We start from the raw sequence: 20,756 nt of genomic DNA, 5'->3' as shown, positions 1-20,756 counted from the left end.
ATTTGAATTAAAGAAAGAAGAATGAAACAAATAATAGAAAAGTTTTTGAAAGTTTTTAAGATTAGTATAATAAACTTAGAAAATTGATAGAATTATATATTTATAAAAAAATTACCTTTATTATTACTTATTTTATTATTAATATTATTATTATTATATAATTTTTTTATTAATATCATTTAGTATTTTTATTATCTTTGTTTTTATTAATAGTATAATCATATAAATTTATTTTATTATTATTTAATAATTTTATTATTTATTATATAATAATAATACTTTATTATATTATGCCATATAATAATTAATTATATCATATATAACGTAAATATAATTAATTATGTTAGGTATCATAAGCAATTATCACGCTGATATTAAAATTAAATTGTAAAAAATTATACTTTGAAGTGATTTTTTCTTTCTTTTTTTTCATATCAGTGAGAGTATATAAAAGATTTTTTTTTTTTTCATGAAGCTGTTTAAACATTTTTTCGCATATAATTAATTAGACACGAACATTATCTTTTCATATTCTTTCCTTTTTCTCTATACTTAAGTTATGACGTTGAAGCAAAACAGAGTCTTAAAAATAAACAGAGCCTTAGAGAATAAATTTAAAATTAATAAATTATGTGATCCATATTCATGTTACCACGCGTTTCTCCCGGACCAAGAAAGTGACTTATTTGACCCAACAACACAAAAAAAGTGACATGGATGAAGTGCCCATGCATGCAGCTTAACCAGCAAGTTACTCAAAAACCATGAAAACGAATTCAAAGTGGTAATAAAAATAAATAAAAATAATAATTGTAAGAAAACTATGGTGGAGTATTAGGTACATATTCGTGGGTAACATCTTCTTATATAAAAACAAAAAACATGCAAAAAAAATATTTTTTTATTATTTGTTTTGAGATCACATTTATCACAGAAAACAATCTTATTCTATTTAAATATTAATTATATATGAGAGTCACTGCCCTATGGATAAAAATTTATTATTAATTAACCTATCAACATCTAATATTAAATATTATTATAACTAACACTACAAGAAAATCATCAAATAGAAACCAATTTTTAGAAACCAAAATAATTAGTTGCAATAGTAACTAAATTAGAAACCATTTTAGAAACTAAAATAAAAATTGGTTTCTAAATTAGTTTATATTATTTTCTATTATTGTTAAATAGTTTCTAAATTGGTATCTAATTAGCAACCAATGTTTTATCTACCAATTATTTAGTTTCTAAATTTAGTCTCTAAAACCTTGGTTGCTAATTAGAGATCAATTTAGAAACTATTTAACAATAATAAAAAATAATAGAAACTAATTTAGAAACCAATTTTTGTTTTAGTTTCCAAAATGGTATCTAATTTAGTTACTATTGCAACTAATTATTTTGGTCTCTAAAAATTGGTTTCTATTTCATCATTTTCTTGTAGTGTAAAGGATTATATATACCTCTTTGTTTTTGTGGAAAAAGAAAATATAAATAAATATATGATATTGAAATCACTCAAAATGTAATTAAAAAGTTTGTTTTCCCATTCATTTATAAAAAAAAAATGTAAACAAAGAATATATCCATACAAAGATAATCAATGTACACTTTCTTAACATTTCTTTAACTAGTTATTGTTTTATCATCTCTCACGCTTATTTTAAATCTCATCCCTTTTTAATTAATTCAAGATGTGAGTCACAATATAACAATAAAATGTGATAAATTAAAAAGGTATTTAATATAATGAGAAAGAGTAGTTTTTGTTTCATAGTTTTTTTTTTCTGTAAAACGTCAAATCACTTTATAATAATAACAATAATGATAAAAGTGTGCTGAAGAAGCTTCTTTTTTTTTCCCCAATAATTAGTGCTATAGGGTTCCATGATATATGATGAATGAACAGAAGAACACATTCATGCTAGCCCTAACTGTAGATTTCTTTTTCTTGCTCCAAAATTTGGGTTAAGCTCATAGCAGCATCAACAATTGGCGAGTTTCTCTGCAGTGAGGAATTTGAACATTTCTATGGTTGTCTTGGTCTCATCTTGAAGCAACATAAAGTCATAGTACTAAAGGGATTTTGAAAACTGCTCTTTATCTATAGAGCTGTACAATGAAGGCTATGAATAGGGTTCTCATAGTTTTTCTTCTTCTTGTTTCCCTTTATGTTACATCTTCTCATCAAAACACAGATCAGAACTCATCAGAATTCAATATCACGAAAAGGGTTGAGACTAATGATCATGATGCTAAAGTTTTCTACAAGCACACTTGGCCGGTAAGAGTACTCTCCTTAGAAATTTATATACAATAACATTTTCTAGACCAAATAGGTGGATGTAGTAGAATCTTTTTGTATATGCTTTTTAGAGTTTTTCTATCATAAAAGCTTTCATATTTTCACAAGATAGAAACTGTAAAAACTTAGTGTTTGCATATTAAGGACATTGGTTTGGGAGACCAGTGAATTTGTCTCATATTTTTTTTTAGGTATGTATAAGGGTTGAACCTGATTCTTCTTATTCAATTCTTATTGTTGATAAAAAAAAAGACATTGCACTGTGATTACCTTTGTGATGGTTTTGTTTTTGGTTGTAGAGGATGAAATTTGGGTGGAAAATAATAGTGGGAAGCATAATTGGATTCCTAGGATCAGCATTTGGGACTGTGGGAGGTGTTGGTGGGGGTGGCATCTTTGTACCAATGCTTACCCTAATTGTTGGATTTGATGCAAAATCAGCAACAGCAATATCAAAATGTAAGAATTAGTACTATTTTAAATCCTCTAATGCATGCTCAACGGGTTATGAGATTCATGGCATATATGGGTTGCTTCCTTACTCCATATTCAATGCCAAATTTTTAACTAGAGATTCAATTATTTTCATGTTTTGATGTGCAAGTACTATGTATGATAACAATCTGGGACAAAATATTTATTTATTTATTTTTGAACTAATTTTTTTAAATGTTTCATCACAAGATAAATTAAATACAGGTTTATGATTTACATCGAAATTGAAATTATTTTAAGTAATATTTTTTTTCTTCATATAAAACATGAAATTAAAACCTTCAAAAAGACCCTTACATATGTTTTTTTATCCCAAGTATGAATGCATAAAATTTTTGGAACATTATTTATTATTATTTTTTCAAAATGTGACTACTATGTTAATAATTCTATCAAATATAATAATTAAATCTCCCTTAATAAAAAAATGTCTCACATACTCAGATCTGAGACTTTTATAGAACTATGTAGCTTATCTTAAACTCAAAGGTTGAACTTCTTATCTAAGTTGGCTGTGAAGGTTTTTAGAAATTTTCACTGTTAGTTTTTCTGTCCTGGTTTGTTTTGACGGACTTTAAAAACTAAATCTAATTAATTTTATTAATTTGGATTAACTCATCAGTTTTTTTACGTAATTTGAATTAAACCAATCTAACAGATTGGTTCGACTTAAATCAATAAAGTTGAATACTATACAAATGTACCAAACTCTGATTACGAAAATCTAGCATAAAGTTATAAAAATGTAATACATAAATAAGTGAAATTGAAAATTTAAAAGGAAAATTTATCTGCATAAACGTCACAAGCGCAAAAATTTAATATCTCCAACTTATAATGTAAAAATTATAAATATTTTAAATATTAAGAAAGTGGTTAATGTACAGGTAAAATTCAGACACTTCATAATCTTAAGCGTATTAAGTAGTCTTAATGAAATAAACATATTAAACAATGGATACTAAATACTATTTGGAAAAAAAAAAACAGTTGGTCTAACTCATTAGCAATGTAAAATAATATAATGCATATTTTCAACACAAATTCTTAAAACATTTTGTTTATAAATAACTTTTTTTATATTAATTGTTTATTTTATTTATTTTTATCCAGCTTAACATTTAAATTTCTCACAATAAAACTTTAATTTTTAAAAAAAGATAAGTTTTCTAGTCACTTTCTAAAAATATTGTCGTGAGTGTAAAAGATTGTTTGATAAAAAAAACAAATTTATAATCAATGTATGAAAAAAATCTTTCAGTAAACTAATTATTGATTCGATCTATAACTAATTTTATCATAATTCCATTCAAATATCGGTAATATACTACAAAATAATAATAATTATATCCTTAATTTTTTATAAAATAGTATTAATTATTGACAAATACCTTTTTTAACGAATTAAATAAATAAAATGCAACATTTTAAGATTTGTAACTACTTTACCAAATACATTTTTTTCTGCTAAACTTTAGATTTTTTCAACTAAGCCATTCAATAATAAGATAGCATAAGATAACTTAACAAAGATGTCTTAATGTCCACCATAAAACCAGAAAACAACAGATTATTATCATAGACACTAATCCTAATTAAATCCTTACGACAAAAATCAAAACCTAAACCCTAAACTCAAATTTATCTGCACCCAACCATAATGCGTGCTGTCAAATTGTGCAGCTTGACCTCATTTTCCTCTAAACTTAATTATTGACCAATACTAATCTACAACTACACTATTTTAAAAGGTTTTCTAAACTTGTACTTAAAAAACATATTTGCTTTGGGAATGAGGTAAGAATGTTATGAATTTTGATGTACCATTGTACATGTTTGGAACATTATATGGGTGAAATTTGTATTGTTTGGTTGGTGAAGGCATGGTTACAGGTGGAGCAGGAGCAACTGTTTTCTACAACTTGAAGCAAAGGCACCCAACTCTTGACATGCCTGTGGTTGACTATGACCTAGCACTTCTTTTTCAACCAATGTTGATGCTTGGAATCAGTGTTGGAGTTGCTTTCAATGTCATTTTTCCTGACTGGATGATAACAGCTTTGTTAATTGTAGTTTTCATTGGTAGGTACCAATTCCTTCAAAAATGAATCTCTGATCTTTTTCATTTTTCTTTGCTTCCTTTTGATGTAGTCTAAATGTGAAACAGGCCTTTCAGTCAATGCATTCTTTAAGGGTGTCCAAACATGGAAAAAAGAAACCATTCTTAAGAAGGTTTTTGTTTCAACATATATACCTCATCTTTCTATTAAACTTCTTTGAAACAGTACACAATTTGGTCCCCAAAGTAGCACAAACTTGTGTTGCTTTTGTCATGGCCACCAAAAGAGACAAATTTCCTAACAATTACATCCCTTAAAGACATGACCAAAGCAACACAAAATGTCACTTTCAAGGACTAAGTTGCATACTGAATCAATTTCTGGTGTTTTGATTCATTACATATCCCTGTTATAATTCCAGGAAGCCAGGCAGAATGCACAGTCAAATGGTAAGTGTTTCTGCTATATCCTTGGATCTGTGTTCTTGTAGTTACTATAGTTGAAGGAGAGAAAACATTACCAAACATGTCATGCTAACTTTGAGTTTCATCAGATGCTGGAGGAACCGGTAATGCTGCTCATCCTCAAACAGAAGAGATGATCAATGAAAGTCATATAAATACCAATCAATCGAGGAAAAAAGTAGTAAAAATGAAGACAGTTGCTGCTGGTGTTTTTTTTTTGTTTTTTTTTTTATCGGCTGCTGCTGGTGTTTTCATGTCCAACTTCGGTACTTTCTGATAAATCTAAAACTTCTGTGCAGGTTTCTGTTATTGAAAATATTTACTGGAAGGAACTTGGAATTCTTGTATCTGTGTGGATCTTGATACTTGCATTGCAGATAGGAAAGGTTAGTTGTTTTTTTTTTTTAATCAGAAAAAACAACTAAAATAAATGAGCTCATTTAAGGGTGATCCAACCCTCATATCACTACAAGAAAATCATAAAATAGAAATAAATTTTTAGAGACCAAAATAATTAGTTGCAATAGTAACTAAATTAGAGACCATTCTATAAACTACAAAAAGAATTGGTTTCTAAATTAGTTTATATTATTGTTAAATAGTTTCTAAATTGATATCTAATTAACAACCAAGATTTTAGAGGCCAAATTTAGAAACTAAATAATTGGTAGTTAAAACTTTGGTTGCTAATTAAATACTAATTTAGAAACTATTTAATAATAATAGAAACTAATTTAGAAACCAATTTTGTTTTTAGTTTCTAAAATGGTTTCTACTTAAGTTACTATTGCAACTAATTATTTTGGTATCTAAAAATTAGTTTCTATTTCATGATTTTCTTGTAGTGTACAGAGTAAGAATGAACAAAATACCTTTTCACCTTTACATTGAAAATAATAAATATTCTCCTACTGCCTTCCCCTGCACTACTAGCTAAAGAAAGAACATTAAATCAAATACATACATACTAAGGGTTCTAGACACCAGTCAGAGAACGAAAAAGTTCATTGACGATATCTTTGAAACAATCCAGGATCAAACCTTAAGCTGTGTTAGGGAAAAAACTTCAGAGTGATCAACCACACCACCTTTAAATAAACACCTTTAAATAAGCAATTATTCTTGTGTCTTCAATTTCACTAACCAAATCCAAATATTGCCCATAACAAGATTAACTGAAGTAGATGCATCTAAGATTTTGAAATGTTCAAAATGTGACCTAGGAATGTTATGATCAACCGAACTCACTCCTAACCAGTCATAACAAAGATTCCAAATTTGCCAAGCAACTCTACATCCTAAGAATAAATGATTTGTTGACTCCTCTAACGGCTTGCAAAATCAACAAAGATTGCTCTCGATCCCTATCCTTGTGTCTCTCTAGATTTACCTTGGATGCAACCTTGTTTTCATTCACCCTCCAAGTTGTAACATGGGCCGAAGGAAGCGTCTTAATCCTCCAGAAAAAATTGTACAGTCTTGAAACTTCCTTCCTCCGTCTCTCCTTAAAGACCTATAAGCTGACTTGACTGAAAACGTTGTTGTCTCACTATCCTTCCAAGCCCATCTGTCCTCTGACTCCACCTCGAGCTTCTTGTTAGAAATTATCTCTAGAAGCTGGCTTACTTGATCCTCCTCCCAAAAAAAAAAAAATCCTTCTCCACTTTAAGTTCCACTACCAGATCCTGTTAACCTAGTAGTGTCTTGTTTATTTTAAGAAATATATTTTTGCATCGAGAAGAGATGTATTATGTGAAGGCTCTTATGAATATTTTATTATTCATAGAATAAAAGGATAACATAAAATTTAAATGCTAAAATCATCTCCATTTTAAAGTTAAGATAATAACTTCCTAAATTTAAATAATAAGTTTATATTCTTATTTTTTCCTAATTTAATCACAAGAAAAACTTTCAAAAACTAAACTTTTTCAAATTCAAATTACAAATATTTATACATACATTTCAAGTTATAAAGAGTAAAAGAGTGTAAATAATCAAAGAAGGCTTAGATAGATGATTTGATATTGCTGATAGGATATGACTACTTGGCCCTGAATTTCATGATTCTTGAATTGTGAAAAAAAAAAATATTTTTTTTTTCAAGGAGACACGAAGCGTGATATATATTTCATGTATAATTATAAAGTTTCTTTTTCCACAATTATAGAATAATAGATTTTATGCCTATTAATAGCACTTACTAAAAACGCCATCCAATTTGTTTGGGTTTCGTTTAATTATCTCATATACTTCTCCATTCTGATAACACTGAATCAGGTTCATGCAATTAAGGTCAAACCTAGTTAATCCGAGTCAGAGTAAGAGAAAGTCAAACTTAAATTGAGTCGAGTCGATTTGGTCCAGATTGAGTCTAGACTCGGATCTAAGTTGAGTTGAGTCGGGAACCAACAGTTGAGTCAAGACATATCTATGTTTCATTCGTCTTGAGGCTGATTCACGTTCAGTCAAGTTGGACTAGACTCATGTTGGTTTTAGTCTAATTAAGACTAGATCGAGCCCAACCCAATTAAGATGAGTCGACTTGAATTTTCCTTGTCCAAATCAAGTTGAGTCGACTACTAGTGAGTTAAGTCAATCCAGACTAAGGTTGAGTTAAGTTAGTTAATCCAGGTCAAATTATGTTAGGAAGAAACCAATGTTCGGTTAAAATTTCTTAATTATTTTTTAACACCGAATGTCTAACAAGTTTTACGAGTTATAAGAATTGAAGATATTGAGTTGAAGGTGATTGAATTTTTTTTATCGACTTTCCATGCATAAAAATATATTAATTTGTGAAGAATTTTGAGAGTAATAGATGAAGTGCAAACGGTGTGAGAAATACTAACAGATTTTTTTCCCTTTGCTTTCTTGAGTTTTCTTTCTTTTTGTATTCTTATTATGGATTGTCTTGCATCATAGGAGTATTTTAACTTCTTCCGAAAGGTCTAAATCCCATAAATGCATTATATATTATTGCCAAATATCATAACTCTCCCTAAAAAAAATAAAAATAAAAGAAGTACCTTAAGGAAAAATATTTTTAAATGAATAAATATATTATGCATAGAAATTTTATGAATATTTTATTCATGTACTCGGTATAAAACAAAAAGTGTAAAATAACACAAAATTCAAATACTAACATTTTAATTTTAAAATCAAACTAATAATTTCCAAAGTCTAAATAACAAGTCAACATGCATATATTTATCTAAACAATATCCTAAAAGTTCTGTGATAACAAACCTTCAAATTAAGTGTAGCTTCGACGAAATTTTCATATTTGGTACAATTTGTATTCTTTATATTTGTTTTTTTAGTTCATCAACATCTTTGCTGTATGCTAATATATATTCCTTCGATTTTGAATCAGAACTACACCACAAATTGTTCAGTGCTGTATTGGGTATTGAACCTGCTCCAGGTACGAATAGCTAGTTGAAATTTGTCTGAAACAGAAGTTTTTGTTATTCATTTCAGATTTTTGAAGATTTAATATTTTATAAACATGTAGATAAAAACATATTATAGAAGTTGGTTTTATAAAGTTAAATTACACTACAACAAGAAAATAAAGTAATAAAAATTAATTTTAAAGACAAAAAATAATTAGTTACTAATAATTAAATTAGATATTATTTTACAAACTAAAAAATTATTGATTTTTAAATTAATTTCTATTATTAATAAATAGTTTTTAAATTGATATCTAATTAATTATCAAGATTTTAACTATCAATTATTTAAATTTTAAATTTGGTAGAAAAACCTTGATAGTTAATTAGATATTAATTTAAAAATTATTTATCAGTAATATAAACTAATTTAGAAACCAATAACTTTTTTAGTCTCTAAAATAATATTCAATTTAGTCGTTATAACTACTAATTATTTTTTGTCTCTAAAATTTGTTTCTATTTAATGATTTTCTTGTAGTGTTAGGTTTAAAGTTTATTTTTAATATTATCATATAAGTCAGTTTTATAAAGTTAAGTTAAGTTTAAAGTTTATTTCTTAATATGATATCACAGTCATTAAATCTTACTTTATAAATTAATGTTATAAAAGTTAAGTTACACAGTCAAAGATACCATCAGTGAGTTTCTCATTCTCTGGATGATGTCTTGAATCCTTGGTATGTATATACTCGATTTAATGCTGATGCGTTGTTTTTTTTTTTCTTCAGTTATTAGTGTTGGAAATGAAGTAGATGATTAATTTGTGAATTTTAGATACAAAGGTGGAAATAAACTTTTATCTTTTATTTTCTGTATGAGGGTTAGATCACTCCTTAAGTGGACCGATTTAATTTAATTGTTTATTGACGATAAAAAAACACTTAATTTCAATTCTTAATACAAGCTAACCTTACCTACGAAATGAAGTGTTGAATGTGAATACATCTAAATCTATTTTTGCTCGCTTTACTTATTCTGAGTGGTGCATTGATCATGTGTTTAGTACGTTTTCAATTAAGTGAGCTTATACAAGGTTTCTTCCTTTGGTTGAGTTGATTTGTAAGGATTAGATTATTTAGAAGGGTTGTGTTATGGGCATGTATAAGGGTTGGACTACCATAAAGTAGTTCATATTTATTATTTTTTGATGATTGATTTGGTCTTAACATAAAAAAACGTGATTTTAGTCTTAGAATGAATGAATGAAGCAGAGGAAGATATTGTAGTGGTGATTATGTTATTATGATATCAGGTGCCTATCACTGTGGGAACAAGTTTTTATGAGGCGATGCTTCTGTACAAAGGAAAGAGAGTGATAGCATCACTGGGTGATGAATACAGAGGTTTGCATGTAGGGAAGTTAATGGTTTATTGTACGTGTGGGTTGGTTGCTGGTGTAATTGGTGGGTTGCTGGGTCTTGGTGGAGGATTCATCTTGGGGCCACTTTTCATTGGACTAGGAATTCCTCCTCAGGTATACGTTTCATCATCATCATCATCTTCTTCTTCTTCTCATCTTCTTCCACATGGAATTCACTCTCATTCACCACCACTTTCCACCAAGCTAGGTCTCAAGTGCTACATCCACTTTTGCAATGACGTTTTCTGCATCCATGTCCGTGGTGGAATATTACCTTCTCAAACGTTTCCCTGTTCCTTATGGTAAGTGTATACATGAACCACCACAAATTCAAGGGCTTATCAATAACCTAACCATTATATCATGGCCACTGATAGAGTAAACATCACTCTTACAATTAATCATTGAGTTTTTTATCACTTTATATTGACTTTTAATAATAATATATAAACTTATCAACATGCTAAAAGTTATTTCCCACGGATAATATACTTAAATACTGCATGCTAAAGGAACTAACAAATATTTGAGAGGATGTGTAATTTAACAAATTTATCACATCAAGATGATTAGTTGGTTAAGAAAAATAATAGTATAAGCAGTGAGTAGGTTTAGTATATATGTATATAGTTGAATCACAGATTTGCCAAATTTTATGAAATTAATTTAAAATTAAATCAATGTAAAATCTTTATACAATATTGGGCATACATTTCCCCCATGAAAAAGGCAAAAGTATTTCATAGCTGATGTGATTCAACTAAAATTACCGTCTCAAATAGTAGATATCACTTGACAAAAACTACAAAGAGGTAAATTGAACTGATATTTTTTTTATCAGAAAAAAAAACACACTATAAGAACTTAAATAAAAATTAATTTTAAAAACAAAAAAAGTAATTATTAATTAAATAAAATATTATTTTATAAACTAAAAAAAATATTAATATCTAAAATAAGTTCTATAATTAATTAATAAATATAATTTTTAAATTGATATTAACTATCAATATTTTAGTTATCAATTACTTTATATTTTAAAGTTGGTAGCTAAAACCTTGATAATTAATTATATATTATTTTGAAAATTAATCTATAAATTTTATTAATAATATAAATTACTTAAAATATCAATAATTTTTTTAATCTTTAAAATAATATCTAATTTATTTAATATAATAATTAACTACTTTTTGTCTATAAAATTAAATTTTATATTTAATTATTTTCTTGTTTTAAAAGAGATAAATTCATAATCCTGACAAAAAAGGAAGGGTTGTTAAGTGCTACAAATACTATTTAACATAACTCTAATTTTTATATATATATATATATATATATATATATATAACTGTTTAGAGTTATGTTAAATAGTATTTGAGAGTGAAGAAGTTACATGAATATATATAAAATATATATAACGAAATCACTGTTTAACACAAAATTTATTAAAAGTGAAGAAGTTACATGAATATGAAATAAGAAGTGGAATGTATACAACTTTGTAATTTTTAATAGTTTTTTTTTATGATAGTATATGTTTAGTGATAAAACTTTTGGTACCTAAAAGTACAAAGTTACTTCATAAGATGGAGCTTTTAATGCTTAACGTGTGATTATTTTGCAGCACTTTACTTTGTAGCAGTAGCCACTGCTGCTGCACTGGTTGGGCAGCATTTGGTGAGAAAGGTTATTGCAATATTGGGGAGAACGTCTCTGATAATTTTCATCCTTGCACTCACGGTTTTTGTGAGTGGAATATCACTAGGCAAGTGCATTTTGCACGATATTCCTTTGGATTCTTCTTCCTTTTTAGGATGATTAGTACCCTATCAGTACTATATACACTATACTAATCTCAGTAAGAACTTGTGGTTGCTGTTTACCCTTATCTTATTTTATTAACATCTATTTCAACAACTTGTCGTGCTTTAAGTTGCAGAGAGTAATAAACGATTTGCTGATATATATTGATTCCATAGTTGGAATCAGTTGGAATATACTGATAGGATCAAAGTGCTTACACCATCATCACAACGATTGCCACAAACATACACTTTTATTTGTTACAATCAACACAATGCATTTTAAATTATAGGGACCTCATATACTTACTTTAGAAAAATTAAAGAAAATTTATTCATGCATATGCTTTGACATTTCCAATAATCAGTAATAGATTACAAATTTACAAAATGACTTAACCTTTTTTTCATTTATTTCAAATTGCAGGAGGAGTAGGCATAGCAAACCTGATTAAAAGGATCGAACAGAAGGAGAACATGGGTTTTGGAGATCTTTGCTCCTACAGGGTTAGAAGTTAAAGACATAACTATGTTTTTAGGGACTGTATTAAGAACACAACTATTTAGTTTAAAGCTGCATAAGCATTTAAATCTATTCTATATATACGATAGTGTTTGTGTAAAACGTTTTCATTATTGACAAATAAATTGTTTCTTTTTTTGCGCAGACAAAATAAATTCTTTTGTTTTCGATTATATTCTGAAGTACGAGTTTTTCAATAAAATCACACGTTTTTCACAGATGTCATAAATGTTTTCCGAAATTAATTAATGAAAAGGAGTGGTGAAGAATATTCAAAAAGAGACTATGAACACTGATCATTTACATATATATACATATTTAATTTCTCTTGATTTAAAAGTTTAATTATATAAAATTTTGATCTGAATTTGAGAAATATTTAACATTAGAACATTTGGTTTTGGAAGCTCCACAAACCGTAGTGCATGTGGCATATTTGAAGCACTAATTAGTTTATTAGGCCAAAGTAGTGGGAGTACACTGTCCACAAAGAGCCAAAAAAGTATGTGTAATTGTATAGAAAATAAAAAATGAAAGATGAAAGAAACCAATGAACACAAAGAATAGAGACCATGTTGTTATCAGTACAACTCTGACCGAAGATGTTGTTTTCTTGTACCTAAATTTTGATTGAATACAAAAAAACCATTATCAACAATTACCGTACAAGCTCCTTTATTTGAAGTGAGCACTTTCTTCAAATTTCTATATATATAGTCCTCATGGTTTCATGTTGATGCAAAGTATATCAGTTAGTTCTAAAAGGACTAAGATTTTCAGTTTAGAAAACTTGTCTGTGTCTGAAGAGAGAGTAATGGCTGTGCATGCATCAAGAAGGTGGGATGTGAAATGGGTTGCTGCAAAGGCTTTCATTGCTTTTGTTCTTCTTGTTTCAGTCTCAGCTACTCCTTCTTCTCATCAAAATGCAGACATCAAAACACCATCCAATGGAACTATAGGTGTTGATTATCATGCTAAAGCATTTTACAAGCACCATTGGCCGGTAAGAAAGAATTAATGCTCATTTTCACAGTTACTTGGATCACAAAACTTCTGCGTCAATTTCAAATATCCACAACAGTGATAAAAATATGTTTTGAGATGATCTAAGAGAACCCTTTTAACTTTGAATATCTTATTAGATGAATACTCCAAAAAATTTCAGTGCATGCATGCATGCATGTGGATATTGGTTTTGTATTAAGTTGGATGAGATGGATTAATCTTGTGAATAATGGTTTTCATTTTTGTGTGTGTTGTGTGCAGAGTATGAAATTTGGATGGAGAATAATAGTAGGAAGCTTAGTTGCATTCCTAGGATCAGCATTTGGGACTGTGGGAGGTGTTGGTGGGGGTGGCATCTTTGTGCCCATGCTTACTCTTATTGTTGGATTCGATCAAAAGTCAGCAACAGCAATTTCAAAATGTAAGAACTTCCATTCTTTTTTAATTCTTCACTAACAAATTAACATTTTATCTTTATCTTTGTGGAATTTTATTGTTGTTCTCTCTTATGTTAGTGATAGGTTTTGAACCTTCTTTTCTTTCTTCTGCCATATAAATGTAAGACTAATGATATATTAATAAGTTTATTTTTTTATACAATCCATTACAACTCTCAATATTATTATTTTAATATTTTTCTATATTATCTTATTATAAATTTACTTTTTATTATATATTTATATTTAAATCAATCACATCAAAAAAAGTTATATACAAATTTATATACAAGTTTTATGGTTCTCAAATAGATTTGTTCAGTATCATCTATATCTGATACAACTGTTGTTTTCTTCTTCTTGTTTTTGATAGAATCAATAATATTTTTCTTGATAATAAATGTTAAAGATTTTTTTAAATGTCATTATATATATATTATTTTTTTTCTTGTTATTATAACTATTTTTTTCTTTTTCCGTATTTATTACATGAATAATCTAATTAAAAAATTTATGTTATCTTGAAGTTTTAAAAAATATAAATAAAAAGAACATTTTTTTTTGTTTAAAAATGGATAATTAATGATAAAGGTATGAACCTGTAACAAAAAAAATTAATAGCATTTACCAAGCATGCGGGAGTGGTACTAGGTTGATTTCATTGTCCAAATCTCAGTGCCAATATTTTAATGAAATTAACATGTTCTTTATAAATGAATAATTTATTTTGCTTTTAGACCTCACTATTTATTATCTTCTGATGTATGAATGCATATATTTTAATTAATATAGTTTTCCCAGTTTTTATTTCATCTGTCATGATTCTTTATTCTTTTGCAGTCCTAAAGCAACTAGTTTTATATATGACTGTAAATATATGGAAAAATCTTAGAGAGATAAAAAAAAAAATGAAAAACATTCTTCTATATGTACATGTAACGTTATTTTCTCGAATGATAAAAAAATATGCACTTGTCAATTTTTTATTCTTAAATCATATACACAGACACACAAAAGATGTATAAAGTAAAATCTCTTGTTTATTGTAATAAGTAAAAAATATAAATAAGTATTATCCAACATACATATATGAAAACTTCCTAGGAATATTTAAAAATGTCATATTTGTTTGGTTTAGTCGTTAAAAATATTTAAATTCATAATTTTATTTTTCAAGTAATAAGAGTTATCACTTGATATATATGTTTCCAAATGATTTTATAAGAATTACTTTTCTTCATCTAATTCAATCCCATCTTTTTTTATTTTGTTTTACGATTCTAAGAAGTAATTTTTTTTTATTGTTGTTTGATTAAAATAAAATAAAATATGGAAATAGCTTAAATTTATTTTTAAAATATAGTTTAATTTTTTCTCTCTCACACACATATATTCGTATAATTTATGTATTAATATTTTTTATTTATAGTTTTTATGGGTATCTAATGGAAACTTTTTTCCGCAATTTAGAAATCAATTATACGCTTAATTAATTTAATATAAATATAATATTATCAGGCAAAGAATACAATTTGAAAACTTTTTTTAACTCTAATTAACCAGAATATTTGTGAGGCAATATGAAAGAGAAAACAGTTAAGCATGAGACAAAATGTAATAATTGAATTATCAATAATTTATAACAATATATAATAGAATTACTCTGTTTTTATATATACATCTCATATTCCTATTTTAATCTTAAATATATTTTAAAATTATAAAAAAATATAAAATTCTTTATACTAAAAATAATAGAAATCATCTACTATTATTCTGATATAATATATCAACAAACATTTAATCTTACAGAAAATATAAATGAAACAAATTAAATAAAGAGATACATTTTTAAACAAATAAATTATAAACTATATATTAAGATAAGTTTTATTAAAGTAAAAAAAAAAGTTATAGAGATTCACTAGGTGAGTAATTTCTTAAAACATTCAATACATAAAGCCAAAGATAAAAGTTCATTATGCTTTATTGGTATTTTCTTAATACAAATATAGACTGTGTCAACCAACTTTTAATCAACATATTAACTGTTTTAACAGAAAAATTTAGTACTCATATGGAATCTGTTTGTTTGATGAATTAGGCATGATTACTGGTGGAGCAACAGCAACAGTGTTCTACAATTTGAGGCAAAGACACCCCACACTTGATTTGCCTGTGATTGATTATGACTTAGCACTTCTCTTCCAACCAATGTTGATGCTTGGAATCAGCATAGGAGTTGCTTTCAATGTCATTTTTCCTGAGTGGATGCTAACAGTTTTGCTAATAATATTTTTTGTTGGTAAGAATTACTGATCAAACTTCAAAATTCAGACACTATTGATTTGCTCAATTAATTTCTTCCCTCTGATGTGATCTGAATGTTAAACAGGCATTTCAATTAAATCCTTCTTTAAGGGTGTTGAGACATGGAAGAAAGAAACCATTATGAAGAAGGTTAATTAATTGCTTCATTAAACATCACCCTCTTTTATATTTTAAATTTCTTTCAAGTTTTGCATTCTGATGCTTGTGCCTGCATCCATGTTATGATTCCAGGAAGCTAAGAAGAATTCTCGGATTGATGGTAAGTGGTTTGATATTATTTGTACTCTACCTTTCTGTATATATAAGTGTTTATCAGACATGTCATGCTATTTTTGAATCTAATCACACATTGCAACTCCTGAAGATGATGCACATTATATTCAGACAGAAGAGCCTACCAAAGATGATACTAAAGAACCAATGAAAAAGGTAGTACAAAATACTGAAAGTTATTGATTCCATATATATGCAACATCTATTCTTTCTAATGATATCTAAAACTGTCATGCAGGTTTCTATAATTGAGAACATTCGTTGGAAGGAACTTGGACTTCTTTTTTCTGGCTGGATCGTGATTCTTGGATTAGAGATTGGAAAAGTTGGTATTCATAAATAGTTCTACTCATAATTTTGAGTTTTTCATTTTCTATGCATTGGTGAACATAATATGATGATAACACATGGCTCTGTTTTGAAATCAACAGAAACACACAACAACTTGCTCGAGGTTATATTGGCTAATGAATCTACTTCAGGTATAAACTACTCTAGGATAATTGAATAAACCAATTATCATGGTGATTGCTGACTATTTTACTTCTTTATTTACTCTCAGGTTCCCTTAGCTGTAGGAATGAGTTCATATGAGGCTGTTCGTCTGTACAAAGGGAAGAGAATCATAGCATCCAAGGGAGATCAACAAACACATTTTTGTGTGCTGCAGTTGGTTCTATTCTGTGCTTGTGGAACACTTGCTGGCATGATTGCTGGTTTGCTAGGCCTTGGTGGAGGATTCATCTTGGGACCCCTTTTCCTTGGTCTAGGCATTCCTCCTCAGGTACCCTTTTTCTAGCCTTAAAACATAGATTTTACTATGAATTCACTCTAATTGAGGATTTTTTCACAAAGGTTGCAAGTGCTACATCCACTCTGGTCATGGCTTTTTCTGCATCTATGGCAGTGGTGGAATATTACCTTCTCAAACGTTTCCCCGTTCCTTATGGTAAGTTTCCATAAGATTTTTACAAGATAATTAGAAAAATTTAATCAATTTCTCTATAATTTGAGTTAAGTAAACACTAACTTGTTACAATGAAAAATTTAATGCTGAACTTTGGATACATGTTACAGCAATTTACTTCGTCAGTATAGCCACTGCTGCAGCACTTGTTGGACAGCATTTAGTGAGAAAGGCAATTGCCATACTAGGAAGAGCATCTGTGATCATTTTCATCCTAACCTTCACACTTAGTGTTAGTGCAGTTTTACTAGGTAAGTGTAAGATTGTTTCATTTGCAGAGTGTGTTAATGCAGTTTTATGAGCCAAAAGTAAAATGCTTTTATTTTGTCACAGGTGGAGTAGGAGTTGTACACATGATTCAAAAGATTGAACATCAGGAGTACATGGGATTTGGAGACCTTTGCACATACAAGGTCAAAAAATAGAGTTCAGCAGAAAGAGAAATGAAGAAAGTAATAAGTGCTTGATGTGAAAAAAAGAGAAATTGAGAATGTGATATGAATGTTTACAATGCTAAAATGTTGATATATCAATGTTCTGAAGTTCTTGATGGATGGTATCTAATTGCAGAACATATCTTTAGTTAACAAAAATCCTGAAGCTATTAATAACTTTTAAAATATTTATTTTAACTGGAAAATAAAATAAAAACGACATGTGCAGAAGTTTAAAGGAAAAAGAATGAAACTCGGCAAAAGATTTCTCTATTCCAACTTAATTATGCAATGAGAGACTCAAAATTACCACTTCTTAAGTTAAAAAGTTTAAGAACTTGGTGGGTGGAAAATGAATAACATCATTAAATAATTATCATGAAGAAAAAAAGAAACTTGTTCGCCAAGTAATTCCGATACTAAAGTAAATATTTAAAAGGTAAGACTTAACTAAAATAATAATTTTTTTAATAAAATGTGGTTCAATCTGTTTAATAAGAGACATGCTATATTTAATTCCATACCTTTTTCTCTCAAAAAATGCACATGAGAAAGTTCTCAACATTTTAGTAATTAAGATATTAATATATATATATATATATATATATATATATATAAGCAAACTTCTTTATAAATATTTTTCTAGAGAAAAAAATAAAATAAATAAATTTGTTTATAAATTAAAATTAACTTATATATAAATAAACGTACAAAAATTATTTTAAGTAAAGTTTTGAAATTTAATTTTCAATAAGTTATTTTAATTTATTATAAATTACGTTTTAGTGAATCATTGAACAATTTTTTTTACTTTCCGCCCATATCCTTATATTGTCGTGATACAAAGTTTTTACTTTCTGCACCATGTAGTTTAATCCGGAACCTTCATAATAGATGGGGAAATTAAATTTGTCCGTGTGATTAAGCACATTTTAGATTAGTTAATCGATAATATTTTAAAATTATTTAATACAGAATAATATTATAAATTTATAGATTGTATAATTTAAATATATTTTTAAATTGTACAATTTAAAATGTTTATGTAAATATATTTTAGATTACATATTCTAAAAAATTTGTTATGTTATTCTAAATTTAAAAATTTAAAAATATTATTATGAGTTGACCAATTTAAAATACTTCAACCATATAGGCAATTTGCATTTTTCCCACCATTAATGGAAATCAAAGTCGCTGGTGTTTTGTTGTCTTGGTGATTTTCTCTTATTCTGTCTTGTCAGTTCTATATATAAAAAACTCAATGTGTGTTTGATATACTTTGCATTGAGTTGAGAACATACTTTGTATGGAACCTTTCGTTATAACGTAGTAGTTTTTTCATGGGGTTTTTGACCATGGGAGTATTTTTTTTCTTTTTATCAAAATGGGGTCTGTTTAAAAAAATTACAAATTTGGGGCAAGTCGTGTCAATTTGGCACGACTTCATATGCATAACTTGTCCTAATTTGACACGATTCTGCCATGTCATACTGAAGTCGTGCCAACTTGGCACGACTTGTGCCATATCAAACTGAAATCGTACCAACTTGGCACGACTTCTATTTTTTTTTTTAAAATTTTATTATTTATATATTGGGTAGTAAGTTATATAATGTTAAAAATTAATTTGATATATTGATCATCACCCTCCACCAAGACCTCGACGACAAATACGAAGACCACATTGTGACACGTCTTCCCATAAATAATTTACTTCTAGTTCAACTTTATATTTTTATTTTATATCTTGTAATGAATCTTACTAATTTGTTTAGTTCTAATTAATCTTTTCTCATCATTATGTGTTATGTAAAATCATTCATTCTCAAGCTATTTATTTTGCAAATTCAAAACAATAATTCTCTATTTATTTTTCAAATACAATAAATTTTCATTTATCAATTTATTTCCAAATTCAATAACAATTTTCTTCATTTTTTAATTAATCAAATAATCAAGTTATTGTATTACATTACCGTCAAACATGATCCATACACGATTATCCAATTTTTTGTTCCTTAAAACTTACACTCTTAGAAAATTATGCATCAAATTAATTTTTAACATTACATAACTTACTACCCAATATATAAACAGTAAAATTTAAAAAAAAAAAAAATTATGACGTGGCAGAAGTCGTGCCAAGTTGGCACGACTTCAGTATGACATGGCAAAACTCGTGCCAAGTTGACACGACTTCAATATGACATGACAGAGTCGTGTTAAATTTGGACGAGTTGTGCATATAAAGTCGTGCCAAATTGGCACGACTTGCCCAAATTTGTAATTTTTTTAAACAGACCTCATTTTGGTAAAAAAAAAAAAAAAAACCCCTAATGGTAAAAAAAAACCTTTTTCTTGTTCTTGTATTTTTTTGATTTTTTTTTATTGTAGAACGAAACCCAACACTATATGAGTCTATATATGTTTAAATCAAATCTAAACTCCCAGAAATTGAAAACAATAAAAGAAGAAACCATATGAAAAAAATATTAAAAAAATTGTATGCAAGGTTATTCATATATGATTATTGTGACAAAGGTACAATATATGATTTTTTCTTGTTATATAATGCTGATCTTGATCATCTCCACTCAACCAACGAGACTCTAACTACATAAATTCCTCACATATAGAAATCAATGATTACTAAGATAAAGAAATCAATGATTACTAATATAAAGAGATCAATGATTACTAAGATAAAGGGTAAATACATATATATACACAGATAAAAAGCTTGGCGGTATAGCTTAGTATTTAAGCATCTAATATAAGATATGTGTGAAATAAAGAAACTTATATCACGTGATAAACTTCCCAC

The 20,756-nt window shown here is 27.6% G+C and overlaps 2 protein-coding genes across 2 annotated transcripts; both read left to right on the top strand.

Moving 5' to 3' along the window:
- The first annotated feature begins 1,902 nt into the window (after positions 1-1,902).
- Positions 1,903-12,637, top strand: LOC137812203 (sulfite exporter TauE/SafE family protein 3-like). Its single transcript, XM_068614120.1, has 12 exons — positions 1,903-2,290; positions 2,611-2,770; positions 4,688-4,888; positions 4,974-5,038; positions 5,288-5,315; positions 5,420-5,508; positions 5,630-5,716; positions 8,710-8,760; positions 10,047-10,268; positions 10,363-10,456; positions 11,782-11,922; positions 12,387-12,637. The coding sequence occupies exons 1-12, from the start codon at positions 2,126-2,128 to the stop codon at positions 12,476-12,478; spliced, it is 1,395 nt and encodes a 464-aa protein (XP_068470221.1). The 5' UTR covers positions 1,903-2,125; the 3' UTR covers positions 12,479-12,637.
- Positions 12,638-13,040: 403 nt separating this feature from the next.
- On the top strand, positions 13,041-18,088 carry LOC137812202 (sulfite exporter TauE/SafE family protein 3-like). Its single transcript, XM_068614119.1, has 12 exons — positions 13,041-13,485; positions 13,749-13,908; positions 16,029-16,229; positions 16,320-16,384; positions 16,487-16,514; positions 16,620-16,684; positions 16,767-16,853; positions 16,960-17,010; positions 17,091-17,312; positions 17,384-17,477; positions 17,606-17,746; positions 17,829-18,088. Exons 1-12 carry the CDS (start codon positions 13,213-13,215, stop codon positions 17,918-17,920), a joined length of 1,479 nt encoding a protein of 492 aa, XP_068470220.1. The 5' UTR covers positions 13,041-13,212; the 3' UTR covers positions 17,921-18,088.
- The last annotated feature ends 2,668 nt before the right edge of the window (positions 18,089-20,756 follow it).

Source organism: Phaseolus vulgaris, chromosome 2, assembly GCF_000499845.2.
Source record: "Phaseolus vulgaris cultivar G19833 chromosome 2, P. vulgaris v2.0, whole genome shotgun sequence".
NCBI classification, from domain to species: Eukaryota; Viridiplantae; Streptophyta; class Magnoliopsida; order Fabales; family Fabaceae; genus Phaseolus; species Phaseolus vulgaris.
Note: the sequence above shows the minus strand (reverse complement) of the source record. Positions and strands in the feature narration are given on the sequence as shown.